A 16384-nucleotide genomic window follows, 5' to 3' on the forward strand; every position below is an offset into this window, starting at 1 on the left:
ATTTTGGTGGTGGCGGATGGAGAACTGAAAGATGCACAATTCCCGAGTCGGGTCGTGTTATTAAAGCTATTCTAGCGATTTTGGTGCCAAAATAAGCACTGTGGACGGAGTTCACATGAAAACTGGGGGAACAATTTTGATGACGTGCTGTTTCACGCTTGTTGCTTTCAGAAAGTCACCGTGGCCGATGATGTGACCCCACATACTTTTTCTTTCATGTTGGTCAGAAGAAAGTCTGCTTTCATCTCGCAGGAGGTTGTTAAACACCACTTTTCGAAATCGACTTGGTGCGGGGGAAGTGGACGGAGTTCACTTTTTGACCACTTCTCAATATTATTAAGGCCGATTCAGAAGTGGCAGCTCAAAACTCAAGATTGGGGGTGGTAAAGGACCCCAAGGGGCGAGCTCAAAACAAATTTCAACATCCTATGTGGTCTAGTTAAGAAGCACTTCCCCGGGGAACGCGAGTGACAACCTACGGTGATAATCACCCATCCGAGGACTCAATTGATGCCAACTAGACGATATTCAGGTCGAACAAACAAGATTCATTATTTGACTTTATGAGGGGGTTAAAACGGCATCTGCGCACGGAATCACCCTATTGCGTTTGGAATTACTCTGGCTGCTCACTTTTGTTGCGGATTGCGTGACCTGTGATGAAGCGAAATGAAACACGCGAATGGACGGGAGGTAGGCGAGCGGCGGAAGCAGCACAGCGGCCGAAACAACATCCGTGCCGGTGCGTGGAGCATCATGTCGTCGCTTTTCTGTCTCTTAGGTGAGGCACTGATGCTGAGTTTTGTACACCAAGCTGGAAGCAACACAATCAACTCATTTGCTGTACGTCAGTGTCGCAGGTGCCACGGTTCGATTTATTTTCAAACACTGCACACTAACTGTCATGGGACTTTTTTGGCCCCACGAATGATGCGATTTTAAGTACATCCGGTGGTGATGCAATTTTGTGTCCGCCAGGCGGGACAAATTGTCCAGTGAAAGAACATGTTGCAGCAGGCGTCCGACAAAATGTGTCGCCAGACGGGAACAAAATTGTATCAGCGTCGAATGTGCTTAAAATTGCAGAAATCGTGGGACAACGTCCCATGACGAAATTGAAAATTTACCATAGTGTCTCTCATACTGAAATAGGGTGAAATTTTCAAAATTGTCCAAAATGACTTTTCTATATATCAATGGATTCGTCTCGACAAGACAAAATTCATTTCCTCGCGGGACATAAGCTTGGACGCAAACTCAGAAAGTTGGTTCGGGAATTCAAGAAAAAACGCCCAAAATGATACATTTTTTCTTGTGCAAATGAAAACTTTCGGTGGGCCGACCAAATCCTTTTAGAATTTTCTTTCAATATGTGAGAGGATCATGTGAGGAACGTCACATCGAAATCGAAGATGAGCTATATTAAAGACATCGATTTTTTGAAAAAAAAAAATTACGTTAAATGGAGAAACCGACATCAAAACTACACCCAATCGTCTCGGAACTATTTCCATCGTGTTCCCCAGCTCTTTTTACGTAAGTACGGCGAAAAATAAAGAAAATATCATGATTCTGACCAAAGTGAAAACTTCGCTATGTTATTACAGCCAAACGGGGAGAGATATCGCAAAACTCTTTAACATTGGATCTTTTCATAATGACCCCTACCTCTAAAAGAAGGTTCATCCAAATCGAAGAGATGAATTTCCAAGAGTTCGTTGGTTTGGCATGGAATCGCCCGGATGTTAAGCTCAATTACCACTTGCACCGACTTCCAATCAGCAAATATCTCTTATGTAACAACATAGCACCTTTAGAGAAAGTCATGTGCAGATTTTCAGTCAAAATTTTTGTTTTCTTGTACTACATTTAGCGTCGGAAGGGTACAGATATGGCAGTTTCGTCGGTGTCCCAATCCCCGATTGAAATACATTGTGGAGTTTAATTAATTATAAAACCGGTAAAACACCCAATGCTTTCAGTGTGGACACTTCAATCTACATTTTAACTTGAGTCCTGAAACGTTGTGTCGATTCGTTCGTAAAGCGGAAGAAAAGTTTTGTCCGCGAATTGCGTCTCTTGCTATAGGCATTCGAATTTCGCGGCACCAGGCATGTTTTGTGGCTGCACCAGCCCAAGCGCCAGCTCTATTCGGCTTTAAAACTGATAGCAATCAAAACTGCAACGGAGGAAATGCTTGTACAGGAGGTACAGTGAGCTCTGGTTAGCTGTCCCGACAACCGGGAGGCGCCGAGGACAGCTAACCAGAGGCCGGGCAGGTATGCCCGGCCGACCCGGGACCGGGGATAGCCGGTAATCCCTCGCCGGCCGGTGGTGGTGGGGATGTCTCTGGGACAGCTAACCAGGTGCCAACTCGGGACAGTTAACCAGAGCTGACTGTACACTGCAAATCCAAGTGTAGGAAAGGGCGACACTTAAAGGCGTAGACCAGTTTGTCCTACGTTTGCAAGTGTTGTGTTTGACGCTTTGAAGTGTCGACCACACTGCGTCGGACGCTTGCAAGTGTCGACCACAGCATGTCCGACGGCTAAAGTGTGGAGCCACAACAGAATACTCAGTGGAATTTGCCGTAGGACAGTGTCCTACACATGGAGGCGTTGGACACGGTAACACGACGGTTCACACAAAGTTTTTCACATATTGAAGTTTAGCCTAATGTAATTTCGCAAAGACAGTTTCACACAAATTTTTTCACACAAATTTCTTTTCACCTACAATGCCAGTTAACCCACATTTATTCGAAGGGTTTCAAGGGGCACGAGGCCACTAGCCATCAAGGCTACTACGAGAAATTGTGGCCACGGCGAGCCAAGTACTCGAAGAAGCGGCCGTCTTCTAGGGATATAGTTCGGTATCGAATCGAATCAGGGTGATTCGATTCGGGGACGGATATCTTTGCTTTGACCCGGAACATTCGGAATTTCGAATAGACGTTGGTTCCTCTTCGAATTGGTTGCTCGGGACCGGTTAAAAGACGCGCGCACAGCGTTTAGCGTTGTTTTTATATTAAGCAAGATCAGATTTAAAAAAAAAATCCTGCTTTATGTTTTTTTAATACAGAAAATGTGTTTTGAAACACACCATTTTATGTTTTTTTCTTTGTTTCAGTTTGAATTTGATTTGATTCTTGATCTTTAAACTTCGGATCGATTTAATTAAACAACTTTTTCGACTCTAAATCGAAACTTCTTTTTTAGATTCGATTCGAGTTTGATTCGAAATGAAAATCCTTGATTCGCACATCCTTACAGTCTTCCCTGTAGTCTCCGTACTCTAGGGCCGCCATATGGAGAGTCAATCGGCAAGGAACTGCTAATAAATAGGTTCACATAAAAATTGTGTGAACAATGTGTAAACCGTTGTAAATGTGAAATGGTACTTTGTGTGAAAAAAATTGTGTGAAACCGTCTATGTGAAATAACACTAGGCAAAACTTCAGTATGTGAAAAAGTTTGTGTGAACCGTCGTAGAACCGTCAGACACAGTGTGGTCGACACTTCAAAGCGTCGGACACAACTGGTCGACACTTGCAAGCGTTGGACAAAGTAGTCTACGCCTACAAGTGTCCACTTGTCCTACACTTGGATTTGCAGTGAAAGTTTCGAAACAAAAATATTGGGTCACTTTGCCCTAACTCCACTGCAAAAAAAATCCATCTTAATTTTAAGAAAGTAGTTTGTGAAGCAGTTTACTAAGAAACTTTCTCCTCTTAAAACTAATGACCAAGTTTTTCAAATTCATAGATCATGGTTTATTAAAATTTATAAACATATTTGACTAAAGTGGGAGAAAAGAACTTCTATACCGACGTCCGACTTCGAGTGTGGATGTCAGAATTCTGAAATGCATCTTACATCGTGTCACATAACAGTGACGGTTGGCAAAAATTAATCGGAGCACGAACACCTGACATTGTATGTCTTCCACCTTCCGACTGTGTCACAGCGGAGGAGGTGCCTGGACCTAACCTAATGGCCGACAGCAGACGCCAGCGAGTGGCAACATGGTTATGCGTTATACTCAACTCCAGTGGAATATTTTGTAAAAAAATTTGAGCTAGCGGCTAGAGAAGACATTTACTAAGGCAACAGATGGTATCATTTGCCAAAAGAAGTTCTTTTAGAAATACAAATAGGAAATACTTATTCGGGAACGGACACGGCGCTCTAAGCGCCACCTAGCGGCAGGTCTGTGAAACCTGACCTTGAACCCAGCGGCTGACTGTGGGCCATACTGTGTGAGAAGTGGCTTGTCGACAGTTTGCGTGAAGTAATCAAACTAAACCTTCGGTTTACGTTGAATGTGACAGCTATCACTGAAGCGTTCAACTTTAACTTCAATCAGTTAGTTTCAGAAATCTAGTTATGAAAAGTCATCATTTATGTGGATTTTAAGAAACCAATTTTTACTTTTGGCAGGCAATCTTAATTTTGACAACCCTGTTCCTAAGTTTTAAAAGTGGTTTTGAAATTTACCAACTATTTATTACTTTTCATTTTAGTTTTGGTAAATGTAATAAAGTATAGCACTTTTCACAAACTTTTCTGAGTTTTCATATCATTTCAAAATGTTATTAAATTTAAGACATTTTCATGTCTTAAATTTCAGAATTTTTTTTTGCAGTGTCGCTATCACAAACCTGTAATCGCCAACGCGTAACTTCGACCTCCCCCTGGGGAAAGCTTTTCAAATACTGGGCAAGTTCATGTGTGCCACTCTATTGAATAGGCTACCGAAGTTTTTTCTGGTCCGCGTTCTGGTCCAATGCGATTCTGTGTGTGATGGATCTCATGAATATCCCTGTACCCTTGTTACCCTTTTGAAACAAATTGTGGCATTGTAGGTCAAAAGAAAAATGTGTGAAAAAATTTGTGCAAAGCCGTTTGGGTGAAATAAAAAAAAAAATCAAAACTTATAAGAAAAAATTGTGCAAAACGTCGTGTTACCATCCAGGGTACATTCAAGCCAGATGACGGTGTGACGCATACGTCATGCCGTTTTTCGGCGTGAATTTCCTGTCACGCCACATTTTGACCGTGTGTCCGACCATTCAATTTTCAGTGAAATGAAACACGGCAGCTACGGCATGTTAGCCCGATAGGTTTCGTCGGACCATGTACACAGTGCGTCGCCACTGTTCAATAGAATTCTGAGAATTCATCTCCACTGAGATTCCAAACGCTATGAGAATAGCACGTATGCCATAGCCACATTGCACCTTGCGTGCAATGCGCCCCGAAAATGCCCTATGCTAATGCATGGGAAGGCATTGCACTTTACGTGCAATGCAAAAGCGTTGCACCAATGGGTGCAATGAAAACGTCTTCAAATGCATTGCACCAATTGACGCTATACTCACAGCGTTTGGTTTCTCAGTGCCGGAAGTGTCAGGTAGGTCTGAATTTTCCGAATCAAAGGGCCCTGGCGTGGTACTCTAACTGCCAGCAAAATATTGGGGACAGCAATCCATGAACACCAGAGATATTGTCAAAACACTCTAAAAGTTATCTTGAAGGATCCTAAAAAAATTGACTATATGACACCCATATTGCTCCCGTGCATTAGTCTGTCTTAACACTCTGGAGAACCATTTCAAGGTAAACGTGAGCATTACAAGAATTTAGGCACTACACAGCAAGAAATCGTAGACCGCAACTCTTGTAATGCTGACCTTCACCTTGAAATGGTTCCAGAGAGTTAAGACAGACACTAGGACAATACCAATATGGTCGAAAAGTTTTGGAAATTCAAATTTTGAATTTGGGAATTTAAAAAACCGCTATTTTTAGTCAAAAACGCTCTTTTTGGCAAAGGATGCGGGTCTCAAACTTGTTTCTCACTTAAATATGTTGCCATTTACTGTTTTCAACCCATTTGAGCGCCTAAAGGCACAACTTTAAAAAGAGTTTTGAAATTTTGTTTGAAATTTCAAAAAATCGCCACAGCTAAAGTTCTGAATAAAAATTATACGTGTGGTCCTTGAGTGGTAGGCTATGATAGAAAAATTTAGGAACCAGATCTGGGCAAGTGCGTTTTGGGCCATGATGGTTTGACGTGGAATGCCCCTCTAGTTTTTAAAAACAAAACGGTATCATGCTGCCGTGCTCCGCGCTGCCGGCATACGCACGTGACAGCTTCGACTGAGTGTCAGTGAAACCATTCCCCAGCGAGAACTAGGCATTCTTTGACTTTTCAGAAGAGTGGAATCGAAAGCTAGAGTCTTGCGAAAATTCGGCTCGCTGTTTGTTGGGGTCTAGTTCACCTTAATTTAAGACTTACGGCGGCGGATGTAATTTACCATCAGGATTCGCTACAGCTTGGAGCACGACAACATTTTCTTTGGCATTCCAGGGCCCATTCATCGCTTTCGGCCACACGTTCGAACCTTGCCCATCAGACGGATCAGCGATGGCCTCCATTCGTGCAAGCCACTTCAACCCCGTCAAACCCTTCGACCGTCAGATGCTCACAGGATACATGTCAGCAAATTTTAATATCTCAGACAATCTTTTGGTGAGGCAAAATTAACTTTAATTTTTAAGCTTACACGGTAAAAACGGAACCTGGTTTTCCCAGGAAGCCAATGGTGAAGGCATAGGCGATTTCCAGGGGGTTACTGGGAAAACCAGGAACCGTTTTTACCGTGTACGAGACAGGCCCAAATCAAGCTGTCTTTTTAGGCGCGAGTGGACATGGCCGTTCGGTCGAACAACCAGTGGAAAGAAAATGCTTTCGTCTTCAGTTTCCCCAACTCCGGCTGCTCTGCGTTGCGAGACCAGCTGCCCGACATGTACCGCATCGTGGCCAAGCATACCGGAGCGAGCATGGACAAGAAGGCGCCATGCGTCATACCGGGAGTACGTCTCGATCAACACGGGCAGTAAGGGGAAGTAGAGATGGGCATCGTATAGAAAATTATCGACATTGCAAATATCGATATTCTCATCTCTCAATATATCAAATATCGATATATAGTGTCAAAATTATCGATATGTTGATACATTAAATGAACATCGAATGCATTGACGCGTGGTCGGTTAAGAGGTGTTAGAGATATGCATCCTATTGAAAAGGAAAAGTATCGATATCGCAAATATAGATATTCTCACCTCCCGATATTTCGAATATTGATATATCGCGTAAAATTATCATGTCAATATATCACATAATTGGCGCGTGGTCGATCAAGCATTTAAAATGGAGCCAAAATAGTGTTTTCACAGGTATTAGAGGTCAATAAGATCGTTTTACGTATCAAATTAGTCTGAATTGTCTATGGATAGACTAGACAAGATTGGTAATCAAATAATAACGTAATGTCAGGTTTTTTCAAAGTGCTTTTCAGAGACTTAAAGCAAACACATGTCGACATAAATGTAACTTAAGCTTTTGGTCAGATGACAAGAATTCAAATTTGCAGCTGAAGATATGAAAGTGACGGGGACCGTCTTGAGGAAAAGTCGTCAGCGCAGGTGCGTTGACGTGGGCCTAATCCTGTTGCCTTTTTAGCAGATGATACCTTCACACTTGGAACATACTTAAAACTACTATACACAAATGAAGGTGTCAGCATGCTTTTACTCTCAAGTCCAGAAACCAAGCGCATATCCTAACAATATAATAGGGGCTGGCGGCCGGGGCGGGCTGGTGTGTCTGGCTGGCTGGCTGGCGGTGAGGCGCAGCCTGCGCGGACAATGGCACCCCCTACCCCCTCCTCGCGCGCGACGGCCCGCGCGCAACATTGACAACCCCTCTCCGCCTGCCACGTCTCAAAGGGTGACTCGGGCAGACCTCGGCTCTGCTCAGCTCGTGCCGACTTCGGCGCCAGCTCGGCCTCGTTCAGACGTTCGTCGAATGAGATTTTAAGTACTATCTTTGGAATGAGCCCATACCACCCCGCAGAAGAAAACCAAACGAGTATCATCTGCTTTCATTAACGTTCATTGAATGAGATTTTTCTTCGGCGATACCACCAGCAATGGAGAAGCCTCGCTCCATGGACACGGAGGTGGCGAGGTTTCTCAGTAGGCGTCGGTCTAGTACCGCTTATTTACTGTTCGTCATTCAGAAATGCGCCCTCACATAAAATGCATTTAGTGTAATATCGTTGTGCTGGCTCGTACCCCCCGTCCCGCATGTACCGCAGCAATATGCAGAACAGATGCCCTCCCGCCCTTGGTTCGTAACGTAATTAATGGACGGCCCCTACGTTGCACCCCCTTAGATTCTTATGACGAAAGAGCCATTGTAACATACGTTGAAATGAGAACATACGTACTACAATAAAATGCATGCGTAATACGATGAAATTCATGCGTAATACGATGAAAAATTAAGCATATTACGTATGTGCAAATTTATGCGTACCTTACGATTAAAAACCATCGTAATACGTATGAAAACGATCATAAGATGTTGAGTGTGCAGCTACACCGGAAGCCTGACGGGCAATGTGTTGGCTGACCCCACACAACCTCCGCTTAACACTTAATTTGTTCGGCAGGGCTACTTCGACTTGAAGAACGAATCAGTGAGCTGGACGTTTCCTAACTTTCCAGTGATGCCGTACGGACGGTACATGTTCCGAGTGACAGCGCGCCACATGAAGAACAGGGCAGCGGCCGTTCCATGTTTCTGCTTGGCAGTGGACTGTGAAGTCATTCCGAAGCCAACTGTTGGATCCCAAAAGTTAAAATGACTGATTTCAAGAATTGGAAACAAACCGCCCGACACGGAGATACGACACGTTTTCTTCGAGTACGTTTGTCGAAATTGCTAAAATGATCCAAACTGGAGTATTTTTTGAAATTTTGAATCTTGAGTACTTTTGTTATCCATTGATGACATTTCTTCTTGTATCAGGTTCATGGTGAAGAGAACATACAGCCGGTGCCCTCTCACAAGTTTAAAACCGCGAAGTTTTCCGTACGAATTTGAACGCGGCATCGTTCAAAGTCGTGCCAAATCGCGCACAAGTTTATACGAAAAGTACTTACATTGTTAAAGATCCACTGTAATATTACAACATGATATCCTACAGCGATGTTGTTTTATTACAACACGTCTGTTTGTTGTCTGAACAGGATATCCATCCTATAGGCAACTCTTTTGTTTTATTACAACTTTCTTGTCCGAAAACAATAATGTAATCGTGATTAAAAACAGTTATGTTGTCATTCAACAGATTTTCTGTTTATAAACAACGATCATGCAATTCTAAAACAAACATTGATGTCATATAACAAGGATCTTGTTAAATTACAACACGATAAGGCCAACACATGTGGCCAAGTCAAAATCGAAGACTCGATAAAAGTGGTGTTTTACAACAATCGATTCATCAGAAAACAGCACAGAGTGCTACAACATGTTTGTAGTATAACAAGATGCGTTAAAAAAAGCTGAGCAGCAAAAATGTTGTTAATTTACAACATTTTTTGTAACAGTGTACGCTCAAAATCTTCCGAGACCAGGTTTTAAAATTATACTTCTGAATTCGGTGTGTTGTTTGTTATTGAAGGACATTTTCTCATTTAAAAGTGATCGTTTCTTGGGAATGGTTTGAGACGCCGTTAGCAGAGTTCTCTGTTGGACGGAACTGAATAAGGACGACGAGATAGCTGACTGCTGCTGCCGCAAGCTGAGAGAGAAGGAGAGTGGTGTTAGTTAATCGGACAAGTTGCGGTTACGTCAGTAATCTCACTAGGCTTGCCGAGCTAATCGTTCCCCGGTTAACGACCCATAAGCCAGCTGCTGTTATGGTGATTTCCTTCGACGCCACGATTTCGCGAAATATATTGACCTGCGCAGACAAATTATCCTGACGTCGTTTATCGTCCATGGCTTTCGCGCGACGCACTTCCAAATTTGTATTTGGACAAATTTGGACGGAAAATTTTGCATTAATGAGAAATGTCTTACCTCTCCCATGGCTGCCCCTCCGACCCCACTTATGGCGCTGCAGAATAATTCTAGCGGTTTCAAGAAATTTTCACCGACCTTTCAGGAGAAAAACTTTGATTAAGAAATAGCAAGAAAAAAACATTACAAAAGCACTGGTAAAACTGGAGCGTAGTTGTATGCTTCATTCAAGCATACAACTACGCTTGAAGACTTTGCGCTTCAAGTCAAGCGTAGAGAAGCAAGTCACCCATGCATTTAGATAGGCGGGTGGGGGGCGAAATGGAGAACTACGCTTGAAGCGGGGCGCAGTTCTACTGGGACATTCCATGTGAAGTCAACCAGGCCTTAGCCACCATGGGCTCCGATCCGGTTCTCGTTTTCGGGGTTTGTTACCCCTATGGTCCCATGAAATAATCGGTACTTGGTTTGGGGTCCGGCCCCCCAGGGGCTGGGCTATGGCCAATTTACTTTTTTGCTATATATTTAAACAACGCAACTTTGGAGAGCGATATCTCAGCAACCATTCGTCGTAGGTCAAATCCGAGACCAGATTTAGAAAGAGGATGAAAAACTGAATCTTTTTTGTCTTTGAAGTTTTTATGTCCAAAAACTTTTTATAACTTTAAAACTTTAGTGAAGTTTTCAAATTAGCGCAATTTCCTAGATCCTCAACCGATTTTGACCAATCTGGGCTTAAAAGATAGCTTAAACCCTTCCCTAAACGAAAATGTTAACCAAAAAATGTGTTCGGCTTCGTTACCGAGAACGAGCCATTTTCGTGAACCCCTGCAACCACGTATTTCACCAAATTGTAGTGACGGCCGCACTCGATACCACACTGGACGCTCTCTTGGGTGTTTTCGGCTCAAAGCAAGTTTCCGGGTAGCTTTTCTAAGGTCAGGGGACCCAAGCGCCTGTCAGGTAGGCCAACAACCAGCAGACCTGCAACGCACTAGTGACGACAGGGCGGCCTACACTATAAAATCAAATGTGTGCTTAGTACAAAGCTGTGGGAGTATGCTTGGAAGCATACATCTGTAGGAGTGTGCTTGTCAAGCACACATCTATACAAAAGTGCTTGACAAGCATACATCTATAGATGTGCACCTATAGCTGTGTACCGTAGAACGGGGTAATATGAGACAAATTTCGAGGTTTTATGTGAATTTCCCCCTTTTAATCTCAACTTGAGGTGCTGAGGTGTTCATCACTTGTTCATTGACCCTTTGGCTACACTCCCTCCAAATTTCAGATTTTTAGGTGCAGTAGGGACCTTTCAATAACCTTCGGAATGCCGTCCCATATTTCCCTGCAATGTGGGGTAATATGAGACAAAAGAGAAAAATGGTAAAGAAGTATGGAAAATAAACTCATTTAGGTGGGTTTGGAGCTTTTTAAGTTCTTTTCATTCATTTTAAAGATGATTGGGGACTATAATGAAGGAGGGATAAAATCTGGAGGGAAGAAAAATGGGTGTCACCAAAAAGAGCTGAAAAATGTCTAAGAAGTCATGAGTTGTGCCTGTCACATGAAAATACTAAACGAAGAGCATAGATGCCGGTCAGGTAGTAAAACAAATTCGTGTTAAAATCATTATTACTTGAAATTAAGAACAGTGGAGTATGTTTGGCCTTATGTTTCCAACGAAAAGAGGTGTCTCTATTTTCCCTGCAAGGTTACAAAATTGTATTCCATCTGGAACAGGCGGCCCGGGAGTAGACATAACAGAACCAAATTTTGTCCTGATTATGTTGACATGATTGTCTACAGATTTAAACCTCGTTCGGACGAGAACCAGAGTTCCAACCGAGGTTTCTGGGGAGGTTTTTACGAACTTTATAAAGCTTGTCAGAATTTAGATGATTTTCGTTTGGTTCTTAATAATCCTGGCGAGTCTCTGATTGCCTTCGTGCGTTTCCCGTGATCTGCTAAGGCCTCCTAGATCACGAAAAAAAATTCCCGATGGTCTTCTGAACAACCGCTTGAGAGCAACACGACAAAAACCAAAAAAAGTGCGCTTTGTCTCTATTTTCCTTCATGTCTCATATTACCCCGTTCTACGGTAAGCACACAGCTATAGAAGTATGCTTGGGTAAGCATGCATCTATAGAAAACTGCTTGACAAGCATACGTCTTTAGATGTGCACCTATAGCTACTTGGGCAAGCATGCATTTATGGCTGTGTGCTTTTAAATGGGTGAGATGAATGCATGCTTGCCCAAGTACACAGCTAGAGGTGCATTCTTCCCTGAGTACACATCTATAGATGCATGCTTGCCCAAGTACACTTCTATAGATGTACACTGAGAAAACCTTCCAAACTATTTTGGGCCTTACAAAGAAATGTACTTTGTATAACAAAGTATTTTGAGCATACATAAGCTTTCAAAGAAATTACTTCGTAATTTACGAACTATTTCTTCGTATAACAAAGTATTTAAGTTTGTTATACGTATGCTTAAAATACTTCGTAAGGTTTTAAGAGTGTATGCTTGACAAGCACACTCCTATAGATGTATGCTTCCAAGCATACTCCCACACACTGTTAAAAATTCTCCGTTCTCAAACAGAGCGGTTCAGCCGTAAGCAGCCAAAATACTTTTGCTTGTTGCCGGGAAACGAGGAATATTTGGTCTAACCTGAGAGTGTCATATGATATACAACATGTCGGATGACCATTTCGAATTGCAATGCCGTCAGTAACTGAAACCAGTTCGGTGAAAATGACGAGCAAAGGTAGGAATGACTTGCACCATTTTCAAACGGAAAAAGTAACGCAAATTTTTAAAACAATGCCTACCGTTAATGGAAATAACAGAAAAGGGCGTTGTGCGAATGATGTTTTTTCGTTTGTGAACACGTAATTTCTGTTTCCAAACAGATTTTTGTTTTGAAAGCGCATTTTTCATCACCAAATGGTAAAATTTTGTTCTAGAATTATTATTTTTTGTTTTAAAACAGAGATTTGCCGTTTGAGAACATCAGTAGTCGTTTTTAAACTTTGCACGAATTTTCCGTTCTAAAGCGGCTGGATTTCTAACAGTGGCAGCTTTGTACTAAGCACACATTTGATTTTATAGTGTAGGCCACCCTGTCGTCACTAGTGCGTTGCAGGTCTGCTGGTTGTTGGCCTACCTGACAGGCGCTTGGGTCCCCTGACCCTAGAAAAGCAACCCGGAAACTTGCTTTGAGCCGAAAACACCCAAGAGAGCGTCCAGTGTGGTATCGAGTGCGGCCGTCACTACAATTTGGTGAAATACGTGGTTGCAGGGGTTCACGAAAATGGCTCGTTCTCGGTAACGAAGCCGAACACATTTTTTGGTTAACATTTTCGTTTAGGGAAGGGTTTAAGCTATCTTTTAAGCCCAGATTGGTCAAAATCGGTTGAGGATCTAGGAAATTGCGCTAATTTGAAAACTTCACTAAAGTTTTAAAGTTATAAAAAGTTTTTGGACATAAAAACTTCAAAGACAAAAAAGATTCAGTTTTTCATCCTCTTTCCAAATCTGGTCTTGGATTTGACCTACGACGAATGGTTGCTGAGATATTGCCCTCCAAAGTTGCGTTGTTCCAATATACAGCAAAAAAGTAAATTGGCCATAGCCCAGCCCCTGGGGGGCCGGACCCCAAACCAAGTACCGATTATTTCATGGGACCATAGTGGTAACAAACCCCGAAAACGAGAACCGGATCGGAGCCCATGGTGGCTAAGGCCTGGTTGACTTCACATGGAATGTCCCTACTACGCTTGAAGAACGGCGTAAAAGTACGCTTGAGTTCTACCAGTGAGTACACAAATTTCTGGCAAATTTTTAATAGGAATTTATTGTACTTTCAAAGTACAACAATTGTTGTTCAAAGTACAATGGAACTGGCACAAGAAAAGCTGTGAAGTCCAGACCTCGTTATGGTTTGTACAATTTTCGTTGTACTTTCTACAATCCCTGTTGTACTTTTATTGTACAGTTTTTGTTGTACTTTTGTTGTACTATTCACAATTTTTCTTAGTGTGTATACTACTGTGTGGGAAGAAAACGGCAGGGGGTGGCAACGGCCTAGGGAGAGCGTGAATCGATGCTCGCGCCGTCAGTGCAGAGGTTGCGCACTTGTTCGAGATCATGAAAACTAGACTGTGTTTTTCAAAACGCTTTGCACCGATGGAAAGGGCTTGAAATTTAGGGTGCATTAGGCCAATTGCTCTTCTCGAAACTCTCCTCTGACTTTATATTAAGGGGGGACCCTGGTGAAACTTTCAAGTAGGCTTTAAAATAATCCCAGCAAGTTGAAACTTTGCTTGATTATTAGGTTCATTATGGTGAGTTCATAAAACAAAATTCAATCCAAAATGTTGAACGGTCTCTGAGAAAAGTGGCTTTTTAGTGTTTTTTAGAGCGTTGGGGAAAAATCTTCCTGCGTCTTTCATTGGAACGGAAAGTCTTGAAATTTTTTTTGGGTCATCCTTAAGATGTATAGAAGAGATTTTAGTGACGGAATTTTCAATTTCAACTTCTGTCCTGAGATATCAATTTGCAAATTTTAACATTTTAAAAAAGTGAATTTTTTGCCTTTTTTTGAAACTTTTAGGTGTGTGTTATAAAAAGTAGGGCTGATATTAAGATTCCGTCACTAAAATTTGTCGACAAGTCATCAATGAATAGAGTCCATGCAAGACGATTCATGTAGGTGTCAACCAGGAATGCAGGAAGTCTTTCTACGACAAAATTTTTTGTCGACTGAGCAAAGCTGTGAAGTGGAGCGTATAAGCCAACGACAACTGATCTCAATGTTATTTCTTTCCAAATGATGAAGGAACTACCCACATAGTTTAAAGGTGTTCAACCTGTTGAATTTGAAACCTTCTATGCACATTTTTATCTATGAACTTCCAAAATACTATTTTTGGCAGTTTTGGCCATTTTTTCACCAGGGTCCCCCCTTAAGGTGCAGTGAAAACACCGAAAAACACGAGAAATCATAACATTCAGGAAAAGCTCGAATGCGCCATGTTGATGTAAATGATTCCGCCCTTGCGTTCGGTTGAATTAGAAGTATCGGGCAGTCTACTAGGCCTAATGCACCTTAAATTTTGTGCTCTTTTGATCTGCGCAAAGCGTTTTGCAATCAACGGGCTAGATCTTCCAATCGAAGCAACATAAGTAACCCCTGCACCTCCCTCGCGCATGGCTTCACGCGCTTCCTAGGCCGTTGCCGCCCCCTGAAAACGGTGTTCAGAATGGTGTGGCGGCTTATTCTTTGGAGTGGCACCCGCCACGTGACGCATTATGAAAAAAAATCGCTTCATGATGCGACACTTTTCTCCTTGAAGGCCTAAGCGGCCAGTATTCAAAGCACCTTTTTGACCCGCCCTTCTATTTAAAAAAGGGGGAAGGCCTATGCATTTGCCTTTGTGTCTGTGTGTCGTCGTCGTTGTCGTCGTCTGTGTACAAGGACGAAGTTGAGCTAGAATTCCCAAATTTGGAAGGCGCTGAGGGAGTGCCTTGGATCTTGGATTTATTGCAGTTTTCGATAGGTCTTGCCAAGACCTTTTCAACGAGTGGTTGGAAGCGGGGTCGACGAGCCGACGAGCCCGCCTTCGGCAGTTATCACGTTAAGTATCTGAAAAAACCTTCACAGACCTTCTGAAAAAGAGAGGGTCGACCGACTGAAAAATCTTGTCCATAGGTATTTGTCCACATTTTGAATAGAAGGGTGGGCCTTGGTCACGATCCCTAGCTTGTTCGTTGACTGATAAATCGACTCAACTAACCGCTGCTGCAGTGCGATGAAGTGCGTCGAGGAGGGCGATGAGGAGTCCGCCAACGGAAAGGCCGAGGACGACCATGATGATGCCCTTGTCCACCTGTGCCAACAAATAATTCGGAATTAGTGACTCTAGCTCCTTTTCTATAAACAACCATTGGTGCAGTCATCCGCAAACGTGTTTGCCCATATGAGCAATGTCTAAAGGGCCCCACTCTCAATACACTGGTTTTTTGACAAAGAGGCGTAAGTCCACTGAACCAAATTTTTCAGGACGGCCAAAAAACATACAGTTTTTAGCTCCTAAGATCTATAAATTCCCACACAACACTCAAATTTTTGTGACAAATTCTTTGAGAAAGTTTGCATCTTTTGGTAAAAATCTCATGTGTGTAACTCTTTTGTAACTCCTACAATGTCAGAAAAACCCTTCCAAATGAGGTGTGATTTTTGACAAAGAGGCGTAAGTCCAGGTGGATTTTTGACAAAGAGGCGTAAGTCCAGGTGGTTTTTTGACAAAGAGACGTAAGTCCAGGTGGATTTTTGACAAAGAGGCGTAAGTCCAGGTGGTTTTTTGACAAAGAGGCGTAAGTCCAGGTGGATTTTTGACAAAGAGGCGTAAGTCCATTAGCCATTCTGACAAACAGGCGTAAGTCCATAGGCCATTCTGACAAAGAGGCGTAAGTCCACAGACTATCCC

General features: G+C 42.6%; 1 protein-coding gene and 1 long non-coding RNA gene across 8 annotated transcripts; one reads left to right on the plus strand and one right to left on the minus strand.

Annotated features, from left to right (window-relative positions):
* The first annotated feature begins 585 nt into the window (after positions 1–585).
* LOC117643713 lies at positions 586–9334 on the plus strand. Of its 7 annotated transcripts, none has more exons than XM_034382768.1 (5): positions 586–843; positions 6373–6534; positions 6738–6878; positions 8525–8778; positions 8884–9334. In XM_034382768.1, exons 1-4 carry the CDS (start codon positions 670–672, stop codon positions 8717–8719), a joined length of 672 nt encoding a protein of 223 aa, XP_034238659.1. In that variant the 5' UTR covers positions 586–669; the 3' UTR covers positions 8720–8778; positions 8884–9334. The 7 variants fall into 7 exon arrangements, with proteins under 7 accessions (XP_034238659.1, XP_034238660.1, XP_034238658.1 ...); XM_034382769.1 differs by having other exon boundaries at positions 6764–6878; XM_034382767.1 differs by having other exon boundaries at positions 590–843; positions 6702–6878.
* Positions 9335–9680: 346 nt separating this feature from the next.
* On the minus strand, positions 9681–15765 carry LOC117643716. The gene is made up of 3 exons (XR_004587641.1): positions 15692–15765; positions 9943–10020; positions 9681–9823 (listed from the first exon to the last, which is right to left on the minus strand). It is a non-coding gene; the product is annotated as an uncharacterized LOC117643716 (long non-coding RNA).
* Positions 15766–16384: the final 619 nt, after the last annotated feature.

This window comes from Thrips palmi, unplaced genomic scaffold (assembly GCF_012932325.1).
Source record: "Thrips palmi isolate BJ-2018 unplaced genomic scaffold, TpBJ-2018v1 HiC_scaffold_17, whole genome shotgun sequence".
NCBI lineage: Eukaryota > Metazoa > Arthropoda > Insecta > Thysanoptera > Thripidae > Thrips > Thrips palmi.